The sequence below is a fragment of the Balaenoptera physalus genome (assembly GCF_965194825.1).
Source record: "Balaenoptera physalus genome assembly, chromosome: 1".
Taxonomy (NCBI): Eukaryota; Metazoa; Chordata; class Mammalia; order Artiodactyla; family Balaenopteridae; genus Balaenoptera; species Balaenoptera physalus.
The window spans coordinates 100,635,050-100,654,093 of NC_138882.1; the positions used below are offsets into that span (position 1 = coordinate 100,635,050).

At 46.1% G+C, this 19,044-nt stretch overlaps 1 protein-coding gene and 1 pseudogene across 3 annotated transcripts in view; one reads left to right on the plus strand and one right to left on the minus strand.

Moving 5' to 3' along the window:
• Window positions 1-19,044, minus strand: part of ELAPOR1 (endosome-lysosome associated apoptosis and autophagy regulator 1) — a 71,938-nt gene that overhangs the window by 22,671 nt on the left and 30,223 nt on the right. Inside the window, exons 2-7 of one of the 2 annotated variants that reach the window (XM_082450515.1) lie at window positions 12,731-12,851; window positions 9,703-9,895; window positions 3,711-3,858; window positions 3,161-3,241; window positions 2,144-2,249; window positions 1,863-2,012 (exon numbers count right to left, since the gene is read on the minus strand). In XM_082450515.1, coding sequence (XP_082306641.1) covers window positions 1,863-2,012; window positions 2,144-2,249; window positions 3,161-3,241; window positions 3,711-3,858; window positions 9,703-9,895; window positions 12,731-12,851 — 799 coding nt within the window. Of the gene's footprint in view, window positions 1-1,862; window positions 2,013-2,143; window positions 2,250-3,160; window positions 3,242-3,710; window positions 3,859-9,702; window positions 9,896-12,730; window positions 12,852-19,044 lie in introns of those variants that run through there. The other variant, XM_082450516.1, reaches the window with a different exon arrangement.
• LOC309655549 (cytochrome b-c1 complex subunit 7 pseudogene) lies at window positions 11,786-12,296 on the plus strand (annotated as a pseudogene). The gene has a single exon. The product of its transcript is annotated as a cytochrome b-c1 complex subunit 7 pseudogene (transcript).

The following is a 19,044-nucleotide window of genomic DNA, read 5'->3' on the forward strand; positions in this document are numbered from 1 at the left end:
TGGTGTTTCTATAACCACATTTCCACTTTTGACATAAGCTGGAGGGCAGCACCAGCTGTAACCCTAGCATCAAGCCCAAGCCCTGGCACCCAGTGGCCACTAAGAATATATTTACAAATGAATGACTAAATGGTCACAGGGCCTCCTGCCACTCCCTTTATGTACATTACATCATAAGCTCTCATCAGACTCTCTCTGCATTTTCCCAGTCTCCCACTGACCCTGTATTCTGGAACAATCAAGTCCCAAAGAAATGTGATACTCTTTGTATCCCAAGCTGAACATATTCTTCATAGTAAAATCTCACTTTCCATTTAAAGAGGTGGATGGAGAAATCAGTAGCAAAAGGAGAAGAGACTCCAAGAATTCAGACTCCCAAACTAATACCTTCATAACCGCTCTCGGGATAGAAATCAATTTACATAGCATTGATCAAAACACTCTGTAGGCAGTTCTTCTAGAACCACCTTGCCATTTAAACCCTGTACCACAGCGGGGCTGGAAAGGGAGCTGGAGAAAAAGACTAACAAAGGCTGCTATTGATAGAGCAGGGAAGAGGAATACGAAATTCAAGTGGAAAAACAGGAATTTAGACTTATAGGTAAAAACTTCCCCCAAGATCTAAAAATCTCTGTTCTTGCTGAAAGCTACACTCATTTGGCAAGATCTGTGTAGATAAATAGAACTTCTATTTTAGGAATGGTGTAGAAATAAGCAGCTCACAAGGTCAGTGGCGGGTCTTGGCTGAGCAAACACGTACTGTGACGCCTGTGTGAAGAAGGGTGGGTGTGTCTGTGTAGGGATGGGGGTGTCTGATTAAGAGAGGGCCTTGAGCCAGGTTTGTATACAGTTCTGTGTAAAAAAGGAAAAATGGAATAGTTATGGGCATTTGCAGGGGAAGGGAGGGGACTCTTTCTCTCTCCCTACCTGTTTGTTTCAGAACCTGTCTTGGAGATTGGTCGCTGTGCCAGTCATTGGACTGTCTAAGCACAGGGCCCTCTGGGGACACTACCCATCTTATACCAGAGCCCTGCTGCTCCCGAGATCCTCTCAGATAACCAGGTCCCGTTTCTCTAGTTGGGCTGTTTTAGGAAATTATCCAGGACTGCAGAAATAAGCTGCTTCCCACTGTCCTCTTATTTTCCCTTAGAGCGTGGTTTTCCAGCTGTGTTCCAAGGAACCCTGGATTTCCTGACAAGGCCTGCTTTCAATTCAATGGATGCTTTGAATTCAGTGGATAAAAGATTATAGCTTCTTGCTATCAAAATGTTTTGCGTAACAATACGACCTCATGGCTCTTCTAAATTAACTTTGATAATAATTGTTATAAATGAAAATGTATAAATTTATACCTCTTTTATCTACTGGATATATTATTTATAATTATAATCTTAAGGTTTCATTAAAAAACGATTGCAACCCCTTTCCATAGCTTTCCTAATTCCTCTAATTCTGAGCTGCTTTTTCTTTTTGCCATGGTACCCTGCACTTTTTGCTATCTAATACACTATATAATTTATTATATATTTATTATTTAGTTACTATAGTTATTACGTATTCCATTTACATTCCAGAATGTAAATTCCATGAAGACAGGGACCCTTGCCTATTGTTTTTCACTGATGTATTCCAAACACCTAGAGTAAAGGCCTGGCAGATAGTAGAGACCTGATAAATACCTACTGAATGATTTCATTTCAAGAGTGATTGGTGGATTAGCTGGGCTCTTCCAGGGCCCAGAAAGCAAGGGCTTAAGAAGAATCGTCTTCAGCTTAGCCAAAAGGATGGCTCCACTTCCTGTCTGTCCCTGTGTATATGTTGGTACCCCCCCACCAAACTCTTCCCGCCCTCAGAAACATCACCTGAATATTTGTCAGGGTCACACTGGTGGCAAGAAGTCTCTCCCTTATTGGAATAAGAGTTAGCTGGGCAAAGTTTGCAGCAAGAGGAGCCCTTCTGGTCTGCGTATGTGCCTGGTTTGCAGGGGAAGCATTCTGAAGTGTAGGCCACTCCTAGGGAGGAAGAGCAACATAGGAAAGCAAGAACTGAGCCTAGAGACTGAGCCCCTGAGGACCCACCCACACCCTCCCTGCTGAAGTCAGCGTCAGACCCCAGACCCAACCCCATTCTCCGTTCTCCGTACCTGTTATGGCGATGTTTCTCACCAGCACAGGCTTAGAAACTTTGGACCACACTGAGAAAGCTGTGGTTCTCCAGTAGAGGACGTTATTGCCTCGATTTAGTTCGACCTAAAAACCACACAAACAGGAGGAGTTAGTTCAGTCACAGAGACAGGTATTGCTAATCCATTGCATTAGCCTCCTGTTGGGATTCCTCCCCTTGCAGTCTGCAAGGCAGTGCCTATTCTGCTCCTCTCTCTCAACTTCCTCAGCGTTGCCCTTCCTCCCAGCTTGGCTCAGCTCCTCTCTCCTTCTTTTTTTTAAAAATAAATTTATTTATTTATTTATTTTTGGCTGCATCGGGTCTTCGTTGCTGTGTACGGGCTTTCTCTAGTTGCGCTGAGCAGGGGCTACTCTTCGTTGCGGTGTGCGGGCTTCTCACTGCGGTGGCTTCTCTTGTTGCACAGCACGGGCTCTAGGCGCACAGGCTCAGTAGTTGTGGCGCACGGGCTCAGTTGCTCCGTGGCATGTGGGATCTTCCCGGACCAGGGATTGAACCCGGTCCCCTGCATTGGCAGGCGGATTCTTAACCACTGCGCCACCAGGGGAGCCCTCCTCTCTCCTTCTAAGGCTCCTCTTACAACCCTCTCATGCCCTCTCCCACATCTCCCTCAGTCACGTATACCGTGAGCATTTCTATGTTGAGACCAATGAAGGGACCTGAAGGTCCTGACAACAGGGTGGCTGAAACTCCCTCATTCTTCTCTGGTTCTATTTATCCATGCCCCAGCCCCAGAAGACTGGGCCCTTTAAAGCTGGAAAGCTGCTGGTCCTTGGGGTCAAGCCAGAGGAGTGAGTCAGTTCACATCCATATTATGTCAACTCAAGAGGAGAGAAGCTATAGCATCCTCATGTTGTCAGACAACTGCCCTCTAGGGAGAGAAGAGTGGAGGCCCAGACGGGGAGGAAGCACTCTTTGGAGGAAAGGCCCTTGGTCCCTTTTCTGGAATCTCCAGGGAGAAGGCTGCTCTGATACTCACACTGTGGAATTCCCATCCTTTCTCTGTGGTTTTCATCCACCTCGAGTCATCTGCATTGGGCTGGCACTGGTCATTCTGAACCTGAGGCAGCAGGAATTTGAGATCAGAGTCTCTCAGCTTTCTAAGGAAATGAGTTGCTTACCCCATGATGCCCCAGCCCTCCAGAGGGCCCTTCTTATGGGAGAAGGACTGAGCTCAAAAGTCATGAGATTTGAAGTATGGCAAGAGCTAGTTACACACAAAAAATGTCAGTACATTGACACTAAAGAAATTATGCGTAACTCAGAGCTGTTACGTGCTGTTTTCATGTCTGAACAGGGCAGAACACCTAGGAAACTCCCAGGCTCTATCTACTCTTCCCCCCAGGGTCCTAAGACTTCTGCCTTTCTCTTTGCCTCTTGAAGCCTCAGCTCACTTTGACTACAGTTCTCTCCAGAGGGAAAACAACTGTGAAAACTTCCCAAGCAGGACTATGCGTATGATTCCTGTAAATGAGTCTGAGCCTCGGAGGGTCTTTACCTCCCACCTTCCCCCTCAGCCAGGGGCTTACAAAAAACTCGAAGATGATGCTGGAGTCTGGGTAGTAGTATTCAAAGTTAACAGTGCCAGACTGCTTCAGGTTCACGGCGTACATCAGCGTGGCCGTGCACTCATCCGTGTTGGAGGAGATATAGTCACCCAGAGGAACCCACTTGGACCTGTGAGGGAACAGGAGCCAAGTTCACAGTCAGGAGCCCAGCCCACCAGGGCTGGTGCGATATGCAGGTCTCATGTCCTGCTAGGTCTCTGCAGAATTCCAGACTTGTGATTCACAAGTGGAAGCTTACACCTGAAAATGCTCAGTGAAGAATGACCTCCAAGTCAAGGAGCCTGGAGGTACAGCCAAGAGGAGGACAGGTAGGTGTACCTCCACATTATGCAGAACTACCCAGAAGATAGACGGCAGGTAAGGTTGTGGATAGGGGGGAGGTAGATAATATTTATTGGTTGCTTACTATCTCCCAGATGATGAACTACATATTTTACATTCATGATTTCTTTCTATCAGTAAGAGGAAATGCAATTTTGTCCCCATTTAATGGATGATAAAACAGAGGCTTGTTGAGTGCCTTGCCCCGTATAACACAGCCAGCAAGTGACAGGGCTGAGATTCAAACCCAGGTTTGCCTAACTCAAAGCTATCAAAGAAAGTTAGTAGATAAAGCTATTCATCAGGGCTCAGAAGTCCATCCAGTCTAATCCACCCATTTTTTTGTTTTTTGGTTTTTGTTTTTGTTTTGAAATGTCCACTTTTAGATGCTACTAGGAACTGGTTTTTATGGGAAGGGGGAAGGGAGAAGGCATGTTGATTTTGTTTTCTAAATACCTCTACTGTGTCTACCCTACCCAAGGGCTCTTCCTTCTCCTCCCCGCATGTCCCTCAGCTCTGAATCAGCCCCAGCTCGCCTCCCTGCATCCAGTCCTCTGCTTCCTCCAATCCCTTCTCCACAGTGTGGCTGGAGAGAGCCTCCAGAACACAAATCTGACCCTGTCACTTCCCTGCTTGAAACTCTGACTCCCTGTTGCCCTTAGGATGGGGTTACGAACTCCTCACCCACTCTCTATGCTCCAGCCCTACAGCATTTCTTTCAATTCTTCTGCCAAACTTTCTCTCACCTCTGGGTCTTCCCACACACTGTTCTCTCTTCCTGGAACAAACTTCCTCCTCCCTCCATCTATTTAATTCCTACTCGTGTCTTAGAGCAAACGTCACCTAATCTGAGAAGTCCTCCTTGACTCCTTTACCTGCCTCTGCTACGTGTGCCCTCAGCTCTCACTGTTCCCTTTCTCAAAGTCACAATCCTCCTGTATTTCATTTAAACATGTTATGAAATATTTAAGACCCGCCACCCTGCTTAAGAAATGCAACACAGCAGAAGTCTTGGTGTACCCCTGGCTAATCTCAACCCCCTCTGCATCACACACACCTTTCCCCACTGTCAAGTAACCACTTTCCTGAATTTGGTGCTTGACGTCCCCATGTGGTTCTCTGCCCTTCACTAATTATGTATGTATTTCTAAACAATATACTGTATGATAGCATTTTGCATTTTTTTTAAAGGACTTTTTTTTAAAATACTTATTTAATTTAATTAATTAATTAATTTATGGCTGTGTTGGGTCTTCGTCTCTGTGAGGGCTTTCTCTCTAGTTGCGGCAAGTGGGGCCACTCTTCATCGCGGTGCGCGGGCCTCTCACTATCGCGGCCTCTCTTGTTGCGGAGCACAGGCTCCAGACGCGCAGGCTCAGCAATTGTGGCTCACGGGCCTAGTTGCTCTGCGGCATGTGGGATCTTCCCAGACCAGGGCTCGAATCCATGTTCCCTGCATTGGCAGGCGGATTCTCAACCACTGCGCCACCAGGGAAGCCCCATTTTGCATGTTTTTATATCTTATGTGCTCATGGATTCTGAAACTTGCTTTTTTTCCCTCAACACGTATAATGATTGTGGTATTCATCCATATTCATATTCACACGTGAACAAAAGCTCTTCTTTCACTTTTACCAGTATATAAGATTGCTTTCTATGGTTTGCCCATATTTATTTATGCATTACTTGTTGATGGACATCTAGATTGTTTCCAATTGTTTGCTATTGTGCACACTCTTGTTAGGAACATTCTCACACGTCTCCCTCTACGCATATTTGAGTGGAAAGCCTGGGGGTAGAACTGCTGGGTCACAGGGTATGTGAACCTCCAACTTTACCAGCTATGGCCACGTTGTGCTCCAGAGTGGCTGTCGTCAACTGCACCCACCCGCAGCGAAAGACAGTTCCTCTTGCTCCACATCCTCCCCACATCTGGAATGGTCAGACGTTAAAATTGTTGCCAATATGATACGGTAGGACAGAGTGTCTCAGTGGGCTTTAAATCTTATTTCCTTAACTATCAGTGAGGTTGAGCATCTTTTCGTAGTTTATTTGCAATTTGGTTTCCTCTTCTGGTCATACTTTAATTCTTCTTGAATTGTCTGTCTTCCTGCCTGTCTTGTCAATGCTGTGAGGGCAGAGACCAAACTTAACTTGCTCACTTCTGTGTCCCTAGCACTAAGCCCTGGACCTGGCACATAAGAGGGACTCAGGGCATTAAACAGATGAATGTGGGAAATGGGTGATCAAAGACAATCCCACTATTTCACTGCTGTGCCTGAGACCAGCCCAGGTCTCCAGTGATTAATAATGGTCAGTTCAGGGGACCTCAGATTAGTCCACTGTTTTCCCCCAGTGTTTGTCAGAATAACATGGTACTTCCAGCTCTTCAACAGTTAGTGTTATTCTCAAATGGAAGCATATCCAAAATACCTAAGCTGAGCTCATCCAATATACCCAGCTAACCTAACGGTACTGATTTCTCCTTGTTAAAAGAGACAGCACTTAAAGCTGATGTGCTCACAGCATCAGCTATAAATAACTCCTGAAGGTGGATGAATAATTAAAAAGATGCCGTAAGTGGATTACATTTGCAAAATGCATCACAATTCTGACTTTTGTCAGAGCTGTCCCTGGTGGAGATCGTTTCACGTTCAATAATAACAACATGTCTTGATTGATTTCTAGTGCCAGGCATCGCTCCAAATCTTTACAAGTATCATTTCATTTCATCCTTACCACAGCCTCTAAGAAGAGTACTATTTTTATCACTGGTTCTTAGAATGAGGACACCAAGGCATGGAAGAGATTAGGAACCTGCCCTCGGGTCGTTTAGCTGTGATCTGCTTATACCTGCTTTGTTTTGCCATGGCCCTGGGGAAAAGGGAGGCAAGTTTTCAAAGAGGAATTCTCACATGGTGGCCACACAGACACACTGCCAAGCTCACACTGGGTAGCACTGTTTGTAAATTCGGGTCAGAAAGAAGAAACTGTACAGGAAAACTTAGAAGCTTCCAAAGTTTGAGACCCTTTTTAATGCTTTCTCTCATTCTTGTTTCACCTTCACAGTATTTGGTCTTCTGTTCTTTCTCCTCCATGAACGTACAGCATCCTTTCCACGACTCCCTTTTCACTCTTATCCCCTTTTGCTTATCCCAGTTTTGGATCTGAGGACTGTTGCCTTCACCTTAGTCCTGGGACATTTCCCCAGGGACCAAGGATGATCCCCTGAAGGCTCAGGATCCTGCCATGGAGACTCCATTCAGTTGGCCTGTTTTGTTTCCAATTATTTATTTTGTGTCTGCTTTGTGCCAGGTGTTAGATACTGGAGACACAGCAAAGCACAAGACAGCCCTGACCCCCTCCCTCTTGGAGCTTGCATTCTATTTCTAGTGGAGGAGACAGAAACTTATCACACAGTTAATCACATAGTAATAACTATGGTAAGTGCCATAAGGAGAAATACAAGATGATGTATGTGTGTGTAACAGGGGCCTGTGGGGTCAGGGATGGCTTCTTTGAGGCAGTCACTTTTAGGCAGAGACCCGAGGGTGAAGCAGGAGTCAGCTGGGGGAAGAGTTGCAGAAGAGCGTGTTAAAGGCGCCAGGAGGGTGGGAGCATGGTGGCCAGCGTGGCTGGCGCTCTGTAAGCAGGAGGAGAGGCACTGGAGAGAGGCTGGAAGAAGGGGCAGGGGGCAGAGGCCCTGCAGGCTGTGACAACGTGTTGGATTTTATTCCAGTGGGAAGCCACAGAATCCAGAGTTCTGAGCAGCAAAGTACTGTGATTGGGCTTGTGTTTAAGAAGATCAGTCTGGCTGCTGAGTGGACGGTGGCCTGGAGGAAGCTGGGGTTGGAAGCGGGGACCAGCTGGGAGGCACTAGAGGCAGAGCAGGTGGGAGGCGCCACTGGCCGGGGTTAGTTTAGGGGCAGTGGGCTTGGATTCAGGTAAATACACAGTCGAGCAGGAAAGCTGGACACTTGGTGACCTGATAGCAGCTGCTATTGCCTTTCTGGGGCACGGTGGGGAAATCACAAACCCTCTCTAGGTGGCCATTTCCTCTCCATTTCTCCTTTTTCCCCTCCCGGGAATGTTGTGGGATGCCTTAAGATCCAGGCCCTGAAGCAGTCTGTGCTGTGGAAACACAAGCCGTTTTGAACAGACCCACATCCGACCTCGCTGAGAGAGAATGATTTCTGGACTTTCACTGCTTCCCCAGACAGGGAGAAACCCTGCTTTCAGGCACGTGGGGACTGACCCACTGAGCCAGGCCTGCGCCTTGTCCAGGGTCAGTCACATTCTCTGTTAGGACTAAAATGGGAGTTGCTTGTCTTAACCCACACATTCCCTCTCCTTCCAGCTTGAATCCTCTCCAGCTTTATCTCTGCTGCCAACGTTGTCATGCTAATGATTTTGACTCATAATATTGAACTCTAAAATAACATTAAAATTGGACTGTTAGAAGCCTCCTGCCTGGCTCAGACAATGGCGCTTCTAGGAGATTTAAGTATAGGAATGGGAGACATTGCTCCCACCTTTAGAAATCCAGGTGTAATACAATTAATCCTTTTTTATCCTTTTGATTGCTTGGGTATAAGAGAAACTTTCATGTACTTTTCTCCTGTATTCTTTGTCAATATTTAACAGAGAGCAGAGGATGATTGTCTTTTACATCTGTGCATCCCCCTACTTTTCCTCTCTAGGACTGGATATTGCCTTGCACGCACTAAATGTTATTTGAAGGTAGCAGCATGGGGCAGTGGAAAGCTTGGACTGGGTGTGAATTCCAGTCTCCCAGTTGTAAGCTAGGTAACGAAGGACAAGTCACTGAACCTCACTGAGCTTCCAGTTCCTCATCTGTGTAATGGGAACAATAATATCTATTTCACTGTCACAAGGGTTCTTGTGAGGATTAGAGAAAATAATATACGTAAAGCATCCAGAATAGTGCCTGAACTATAGAAGGCACATCATTTAATTCCAGGGATAGGTTACTCCCATCCCTGGAATTAAATATCCAGAGATTTGATAAGGATAGCTCACCTGTTCTGTAAGCACCCTGGGCTGAGCCTTTCAATTACTGAAAAGATTTCCTTCTGAGCTGGAGAATTTTCTGGTCATCAGGGTCTCAAAGGGTTTGGAAGATCTCAGCCATCACTGACCAAAGCTCTGGTCCTACTTTATCCTCCCAAACCCATAAACTCAGACCAGTTTTAGAAGCTAGCACCAAAGCCAGGAAGATACCCAAGGCTTTGCACATGGTGTTGCAATCAAGTTGAGGAAGTTTATTGGCTGATCCAAAATTCCATAGTGGAATCCAGTTGGATTTTGTTTTAACTGGACTGGGCCATTTAACCCTTGTTGAGCTTATCCACCTGTCTCTATCTCCCCGTGTTTTTCACCTGTCACAAATACCTGTCAGTCGCTGGGAAGCTTAGGTCAGTAAGGTTGGGCTGATGTGGATGTCACGTCCAGCAGTCCAGTGGGGCCCTGCTCTAGCCCTCACCCCCAGGAGCAGGAGAGGAGGCTGTGGCGTGCTCCCTGCAGCCCCCTCCCCAATATGGGGAGCAGCGAGGTAAGGGGGGCGTGGGGCTAAGGGGGTGGGCGTGGAGGTGTGGGGAGAGGGGCGACTCACGAAGTGCAGTTCTCAGTGGAATCTGTGGTGCTGTCCTCGATCTCCACGTTGGTTGAGAGGCTGGCAAAGCCACGGGGCAGCTCATCCCACTCGTCGAAACGGATGCCTGTGCCAAGGGAGTAGCGGCCCTCAGCACACGGCTTACACGCCTGGTCCTTCATGTCCAGAAACTCCCCGGCTTTGCAAGAGAAGGCTGGAACACAGAGCGGGGACAAGGGTGGGTGGTGAGGCTGCTGCCACGCAGGAGAAGTGGGTGGGTTGTGTGCATCCTAGGGGAGGACCGGAGGATGGAGACCTGGGAGCTTCCCCCACTAAGATTTGGAGCCATGGCGCATCTTGTATGATTCCACTTCCATGGACTGTCCAGAATAGGCAAATCCGTAGAGACAGAAGGGAGATTTGTGGCACCAGGGACTTGCGGGAGGGGGCGTGGGGAGAGATTGCTAATGGATATGTTTCTTTTTGGGGTGATGAAAATGTTCTGCAATTAGATAGTGGTGATAGTTATGCAACTGTGTGAATATTCTAAAGCCACTGAACTTTATAACCTACAGGGGTGAATCTTCTGATGTAAATTATACCTCAATAAAGCTGTTATTTTATTCTATTTACTCTATCTATCTGTTTATTTATTTATTTATTGGCCAAACCACACCACATGGCTTAAAGGATCTTAATTCCCTGACGGGGGATTGAACCTGGGCCACGACGGTGAAAATGCCAAGTCCTAACCACTGGACTGGCAGGGAATTCCCAAAGCTGATATTTAAAAAAAAAAGATTTAGGGCCTTGTTGCAGGACTTTGGGTTTGTCCCTGTCGGTCTCGTTTCCTAAGGGGTCTAAGGGGTAGCCTCAGCCATTCTGAGAGCTCTCCAGTGAAGAGCATGGTCTCTCGTGCTGACCCCTCTGAATGGCACCTAGCCCTTCAGCCTTGAACATCCCCCTTGAGTTTCTGGCCTCTGTCTTCTCCTTTCTGGTCCCACTGCCACCGTACTAGTTGGGATTCTCGTGACCTGTTAGCTCAACCATTGCAATGTCCTCCTAACTAGTTCCCTGTTTCTTGTTTTTGCTCATTCGGTGGTCAGAAGTATCTTTCTAAAACACTCATAGGTACTATTATTTCTGTTATTTAAAAAATAATCAGGCACCATCCCCACTTTTGGTTATAGAATTAAGCTGTCAGCCTGGCGTTCAAATTCTTCCCCAATTTTCCCCCAACCTAACTTTCTGGCTTGATCTCCCACTACAGACCTTTCTCCACCCTACTCCCATCCATCCCCTCCCTGTGCTGCCTCCACCCCAGCCCACATGCTCTTCTCTGAATGTGTCTGATGTTCTCCCACCTCCAAGCTTTTGCTCGAGTGGTCCTCCCAGCGGCTCCTGATCCCTAAGCATCCATAACTCCCATTCTTTTCACCTCATACAACACATCATATTGATGTGTGCCTCCCACTAGGCTCTGAGCTCCTCTAGGGACGGTGGCTCAGCGACTGGCGCAGACATAGCAGGGGCTACATGAAGGTCTGCTGAAAAAAATGAATGGATGAACGGGTGTCTGCTCCTTCCACCAGACTGTATGCTTCTGAAGGCGGAGACTGTGCCTTATTTATCTTTGTGGTTCACATAGCAGGTGCACATAGTGCTCAAGAACGCTGGCCAAGTTTACTGAAGATGGCTCATTTGTTTCCATTAGTCACACCTCAGTTCTACTCAGATCTTAGCAATATCCATTCATGGATTTAACAAGTATTTATTTGCTCACCTGCTGAACCAGGCACCAGGCTAAGCTTATTTTAGATTTTAAATGCCCTCAATCTCCTTTCCAAATTTTCAAGTATTCTTTGATTCTAGTTCCTGATTTTTATTGTTATCCACTGCCCACCTTATGCATTTCTAAAAAGAACAGCTCAGGGGAAATAGCTGCCAGTGGTAGAAAAGTTGTAGCTGCAGAGTCCCAGAGGTGGGGTGGGAGCTGCAGGGAAGTCACTGCCTTTCCGGCTGCACAGTCAGCTCCACAGTCAGGGAAGATTCTTGTTCCCTGAAGTAATGCCCAGTGCATTATAAAGGTCTGTCTCAGGACTTACCCAGCAGGCAACGGTTCTGTCTCGGGTTAAAATGGCGAGTAGGCCTGCCGTTGCAGCATCAAGCAAGTGGCTGGAGGGTATTTGAAAATGGTATTACAATGCTGCCGGGTTCAATAAACTGGGCTTAATGCGAGATGATACGATATATGAAAATGAAGATGTAAAAGAAGCCATAAGAAGGCTTCCTGAGAACCTTTATAACGACAGGGTGTTTCGCATTAAGAGAGCACTGGACCTGACCATGAGGCAGCAGATCTTGCCTAAAGAGCAGTGGACAAAATATGAGGAGGATAAATTCTACCTTGAACCATATCTGAAAGAGGTTATTCGGGAAAGAAAAGAGAGAGAAGAATGGGCAAAGAAATAATCATGTAGTCTAAATCTGGATGCAGCAATCCTAAAGTATTTTTATGAAGTTGGTTAAACCTGAAATGTACAATGTAGAACTATCTGGGCTGTAAATGTATTACTTTAAATAAATCTCTATTATAATTAAAAAAAAAAAAAAAAAAAAGGTCTGTCTCTGCAGAAAGTTATCTTCTCTGGCTTCTTTTTCAAGAATGACTGCAAATCACAATCTTTCCTAAATGAGTGACTATGGCTGGTGAGTGTAGGTTGGAGAGAAATGCACAGCCAAAAAATGAAAATGTATGTAAACAGAGAAAATAATCTAAGTGGCACACAGCCGGAATTATTTTTACTTTATACCCTGATGGGATTTAAATCTGAAAATAAAACAAAAGTAAATTGAGATACCCAGTTTGCATCCACGAAATAACACTTCTGCACCAAATCTCAAGAGGTTTGGGGATGAGGACTGGCGGCGTGGGAGGGGGGCGGGGTGAGATCTGATTCCTCGAGGCAGCCGCACTGTCAGGAAGGGCCTAACTTGGATGGCAGGAGGCTTGGGGCAGAGGCCAAAGCTGAGAGGCAGGGTTGCTTACAGCACTCGGTGCCCTTGACGGGGTCAGGGAGGCTGGTGCACAGGCCCGGGGTATGCGGCACGGCGACCCTCCACCTGGAACCCGTGCTGTCACACGCAGTGTACTCGTAGTGGTACTCAGACTGCAGATGAGAGAAGAGTGGGCACAATGTGCATTAGTAGTGGTCAAACATTAACAGCTTCCTACCCACTTCCTGCCCAGTACGAGGGCTACTGACACTCATCATCACAGTAACGGGCCCTGGGACCCCGGCAGGGAACAAGGCATCATGGAACCAAATGATTGTTATCAAGCACGTACAGGAGCTACAGTTATTGGATCATTCCTCTCCACCGGCCGTGGTCTAGTCCCTAGAAACCCTTTTTTTTTTTCTTTTTTAAATGACTCTCTTTGCGGTTGTGTATAAATGTCCTGATAGGCCAGAGGAATGTGAGAAGGTAACTAAAGAACAGGCTACAAACAGGTGGAATTTTTCTTGTCCCAAACTGCAGAATTTATGAGCAGGGACTGGTCCATGAAAAATTTACAAAGGATTGTCACAAAAGCTGTATTTCTATTTCCCTGATTTCCTTGCATTCTTCACGCTGTCTCCTGCCCAGAAAAACTATGAAGTCCCACCTCGAATTTTATGAAAATGTCACATTTAGCCCAGGCAGGTGATGGGTTCTCATCACATGAGCCTATTCACGCCTAATTTCTCTGTGCAATGAAAACTCACAGTTCAGTTGCTTTACCTGAACTAAGAATAAACTGAATAACAACAAGAAAACCGCCAAATCAAGCATTAAATGAAATAGCGAGAGCCACAACAAAAATCATCGAAAGCACTACATGGGAAAAAGAAAGCACAATAAACGTGCCAAATACTCTTCAACACTTCTTACTCTTTTAAATCTCATAATAAACAACAGTCCATAGAATTAATGTGATTTTGGCTCTGATAAGCATTTTACAATCCTCACTTACCAAAAACTATATTCAAGCCCTAAAGTACTTTGTATTACTGTATCCATAAGAAAAATAGAATTAATGTCCCCCTTCTACCCATATGAAAGGATGATTGCATAATATATAAATGCAAGGAGCTGGGGCTAAAACTGAGACAGTTTGAAGTTGGCTAACCTAAGAATGTATCAGAACCAAAAAAAGAAATCTTTACTTTTTGGAGGGGGTAAATAAACTGCCTTTCATCTCTTCTAAGATGCACATTTCTTTCACACTTTAACATCTGTGAAGTCAAGTTGTGGCTTATAACTGACACAATTAAGGAAGCATCGTGTCATGTTTTAACCGATGGAGTTTTTCCTTTCTTTTTGGTACATAAAAAACAGTTCAATTTCTCCTGTGCTAGCTTGGCTTCTCGCGGCTTCCATGGAACCTTAGACACACTAGGGGTTCCCTGTACCTTATGCTATTCACTCCAGGCCCACTACTAAGCATAGGCTTTCTTTTGGTCTTAGAAGCAGTGTTATTTCAGGCTTGTGGAAATAAACATGTTGTTTCTTGAGTTGTAGTTTCAGAAACTTAGGGTGATGAGAGAACAATTTTAGAGCTCCATTTTTATCGTCTTCTATTATAAATATTTACCAAATATATATTGTCTTCCCAGCACTTAGAGGTACTAGATGTTGTGTCCAGTGTGGCTCAGGACAGCGACGCAGAAACTGGGCACTTTCATCCAGAGGCAGCAGATGCGGAGGAGGAGGAGGAGTTGGGGGAATTGTGAGCCTAACTTTTGATGAGAAGCTTTAGCTTTAGATTAGATGTCAGTGTCATCTAGCAAAGAAAGAACATCTGGGTGGGAATTCTTTGTGCCCTTGAGCTACCATCACTCTGGATCTACTTTTCCTCTTAATTCCATTCTTTTCTTCATCCCAGAGGACTCTGAGGATAAATAAGGCAACTACACATATATCAATTCAGGTCTAAAAATGATACTCTCCAAAGGGTTTTGCTGCAAGAAAGAGGGGTAAAATCCACAGTATGTAAATTAAATGGAGAATTGAGTGAATCAGGCAGAACGGATTCAATGTTCTGCCCGCGAACGTAATTATGCCTGTCATTTGCACAGTGCTTTTACATTCCCAAACACCATCTTATTTGATCCTTAAACTCCCCAGAAGGCAAGCAGAGCAGGGGGTGTTTCCTCCATTGCACAGATGAGTAAACACTCTCCATGGGGTGAAATGGCTTGTCCAAGGTCACACAGCTGGTAAGTCACTGAGCTAGAACTCAGGCTTTGCTACCAGGAATCTTCCACCCTCATAAGTCCCATCAAACACAAACTCACACTGAGCGAAATTTAACAGCCAAATCTAAAAATTAAGCAAGGCAGTGTTGGTTGTCTGCCAGCAGCCAGGCTTGCTTCTGAGGCCTGAGAATTGGTGTTAAAACATCTAATCTTTTCGAGCAGATCATTTCAGTCACTCTGACTGCATTTGGCCTCTCAGACACACATGGGCCAAGCCTGCTTCTCTTTGCACCGTCTTTCATTTGGTGTCCCCTGGGTCCCGCTCTGGTGGGAGGTTTGCCGGGAAAATGGTGGTTCCGAACCTTAGAAAGTTTCCCTTTCAATATGTGCTACTTTACGTCATGTCACTTGGGGATATTTACACTACCCAATGTGACTGGCTCTGCTGCAGCTGTTTCAAATCTGAACTATACTTTGCGATCTCACCATCCAAGACATAGGCTTAGGCAGACAGTTAAATCAGAGACATAACTGGCAGCGCTCCTCAATTATATTCAGAGTTCTGTGAACAAATCAATTCCCCCACAGTACCTCAGTTTAACCAGTGATCTGTCTTTGAGAGCATACGGTCTGCATAATATACAGATTCACAAAGGAGACACACGAACAGATTTAATTCGTATGTCCAGCATACAATTCCTTGTTCTCCCCATTCACAAAGATATGACACAAATCACAGTTTTAAATGGGGCACAGGAAGCAGTGGCTGCTGCCTGTTCATCGGGGAAAGAAGGGAAGGGTTTGAAAACGAGGGGTGGGCACCTTAGTTAATCTGCCCTCCCCTAAATCACCCAGCCACATGTAATGCTCCCAGGGAACACAAGAAATTAGAGGGAAAACCCCCAAAGCTGGAATTTGCTTTGCCAAATATTGGTAACGCTGATCTTTCAGCTCCAGAAGAACAATTCACTCAGACCCACAATGTTTGGTGTCCTTGCTGTCTGGGTAATGAGTGGACTGCTGAAATGAAAAAACAATCACCAAGCCAGGATGGTGCCTGGATGCAAATGTGTGCTTCTTTCCACCTTTCCCCCTTCTTTCAAATAACATGTCTTAGTTTTTTAAATGATTGTCAAAGTAATAGATTAGAGACTAGAGATTGGTATCACCGGTCTACAGATTAAGTGCCTGAGAGGCATGTGGTCGCTATCTACTGTGGAAGATGCACAAGGTGTAAGCTGATGAGCTGGTGCCAAAGGGATGTGGTCCACGGCACAGGTGGTGCTTAGCTTCTCTGGCATGTGCGCTAAGTAAACAGGCGAGCTAGAAGGGATTCCATACCCCATCACCACACGGGGCTCAACTTCTCTCAGTCACAGCTGCCTCATCTGGAAAATGGGGACACACAAGTACCTGCCTCATGGCAAGGCTGCTGTGTACAGTGTATATAGGCTCTCCAGAAGGCTGCCCAACTCAGAGTGTGAGTAGTTGAAATCTAGCTCAAGTTCTTCATGCTAGGCAGTGTGCCCAGAAAGGGGGTGCCTTTTTCCCACAGGTAGTAGGTTGGTTGTGATCATAAATAAGATGGTACAGGTCAAGCACTTAGTGCAGTAGGTTTTTCAGTCTTCAAAACATCTTAATGGAGTAGGTATTATTATTTTGCCATTTTACTGATGGGAAAACTGAGGCGTTAAGAGGTGAAGTTACCTGCTCAAGGCCACATAGCCTGGAGATTGCCAAGCTAGGACCGAACCCAGGCAATCTGAGTCCGTAGCCTGTGTTCCAGGCTGCTGGTGTTTGAGGGCAGCCTGTGTGGGCTACAGTCACACTCAGTGAAAGTGTGTCTGGGGCCCGGCACTGGCACTCAAGCTGCTGAAAACTTTGCAACAAAAGCCAAGGCATCAAAACCTTTGTGAACAGGGCCCAAAGGGGAAACAGTCAAGCCTGGCGCCGTGTGGAATGGGAAGGCTGAAAGGCACTTAAACCTGGTTGGAGGACCTCCCCGTCAGGGACGCCTGTGGTTCTTGCCTGCCCACTATCCACAGCTCCCTCCCATGCAGCAGAGCCTCTTCGGAGGATACATCCCCTCCTTATTCTATTCCATCTAGGCGGGATTGTCAGACGAGGTGGCCATCTGTCCTCTGCCAAAGCATGGACACACGGCCCACACAAAGGAAACCAGAGGCTCTCTCCAGGCAAGCAGGAGATGGGATGAGGGCGTGAGGCCACTTCGCCGTGAGTAGGGACCTGAAGTCCGTGGGAACTCAGGGAAGGATGAGGCAGGAAAGTGGGCTAGATGGGGATAAGCCCCTCCTTCTTCTCAGCTCTACCTAGGGCTGGCGTTGGTTCCCCTCCCCAACCAAAATCCACAGCAGTTCATAAAGCTGAAAATTATGCCAGGTGAAATAAGCCAGTCACAAACGAACAAATGCTGTCTGATTCCACGTATATGAGGTGCGCAGAGTAGTCAACTTCAGGAAAAGAGAAAGCAGAACAGTGGTTGCCAGCGGCTGGGCGCCTGAGTGCAGAGTTTCAGTTTTGCAAGATGAAAATAATTCTGTTGATGGATGGTGGCGACGCTAGCACAACAATGTGAATGTCCTTAATGCCCGAACTGTACACTTAAAAATGATTAGGATGGGACATTTTACGTTATGTGTATTTTATCACAAATTTTTTAAAAAGTTATGATACAGGAACATGCCCAGTCTCTGACTTATCCTAATAAGTCCTCCAGAGAGTAGAAGCAGGATCATCTGGTAGTCTAAATTTAAGAAATATCCCCCAAATAAGATTATGTATGTCAATCAATTGGATGGCCAAGTTCAAGAGGGAGCAGTGGAGGAAGGAGCGGAAGACAACAGACTGGAGTGGACATCATGACAGTCTCCCTGGAGATGCCCATGGTGGTTCCTTGGTGCTTATGTGTTTGCCATTGACAACTCTTTGAAAGCATTGCATTGCAGTTGTGCAAATAAATATTAATGCTAAAAACTACTTTTTTTCAAACATTCTGCTCTTTTGGAATTAAAATGTTTAAATTCTGGAAATACTGTTAACTTGGAACATGTCAGGTCTTCTACGTTCTAGGAAAATGATGTTCACTCATTCCATGATCAACAAGTGTTTACTGAGGGCCTATTGTGTGCTAGGTTCTGGTGAAGCAGTGGTGTCTGAGACAAAGTCACAGCCCTCAAGGAGCGTAGATGTGTATGAGGTGGGGAATGTGGGGCAGGGCTGCAGTGGGGAGGAGACAGACTATAAACACTTATGCACGTGCTCATTTCCGGTATTCCACCGTTCTCTATATTTGTCATTGTACACTCCTGCTGGCCCCGCTTTCTCCAGAGAAGGATCTTGATGTCTGTTATGAACTGTGTGTTTGTGTCCCTCCCGAAATTCATATGTTGAAGCACTAAAATGATGGTATTGGGCTTCCCTGGTGGCGCAGTGGTTGGGAGTCCGCCTGCCAATGCAGGGGACACGAGTTCGAGCCCTGGTCCAGGAGGATCCCGCATGCTGTGGAGCGGCTAAGCCCATGCGCCCCAACTACTGAGGCCCGCACGCCTAGGGCCCGTGCTCTGCAGCAGGAGAGGCCACCGCAACGAGAAGCCCGCGCTAGAGAACGCCCACGCACAGCGACGAAGACCCAACGCAGACAAAAATAATAAAATAAATAAATTAAAATGATGGTATTGTAGGTGGAGCCTTTGGGAGATAATTTAGTCATGAGGGTGGAGCTCCCATGAAGGAAGTAGTGCCCTTAGACGAAGAGAAGCAGAGCTAGCCCTCTCTCAGGCCTGGTAAGGATATAGCATGAAGACGGCTGTCTGCAAACCAGCAAGAATGCTCTCACCAGATACTGGATCTGCCAGCACCTTGATCTTGGACTTCCCAGAACTGTGAACTTTCCAGAACTGTGAGAAATAAACTGTTCACCTTTTAAGCCACCCAGTCTATCGTATTCGGTTTTAGCAGTCCGAACAGATGAAAACAGTGTCTAGGGACTCTGGCAAAGACTGCAACATGTCTCTGACTCCAGCTTGATATGAACCATTGAACCACACTGTTTCTTTTTCAACTCATGATGGTTTGAAAGTCATGACAAGCCAGACCTGACAAA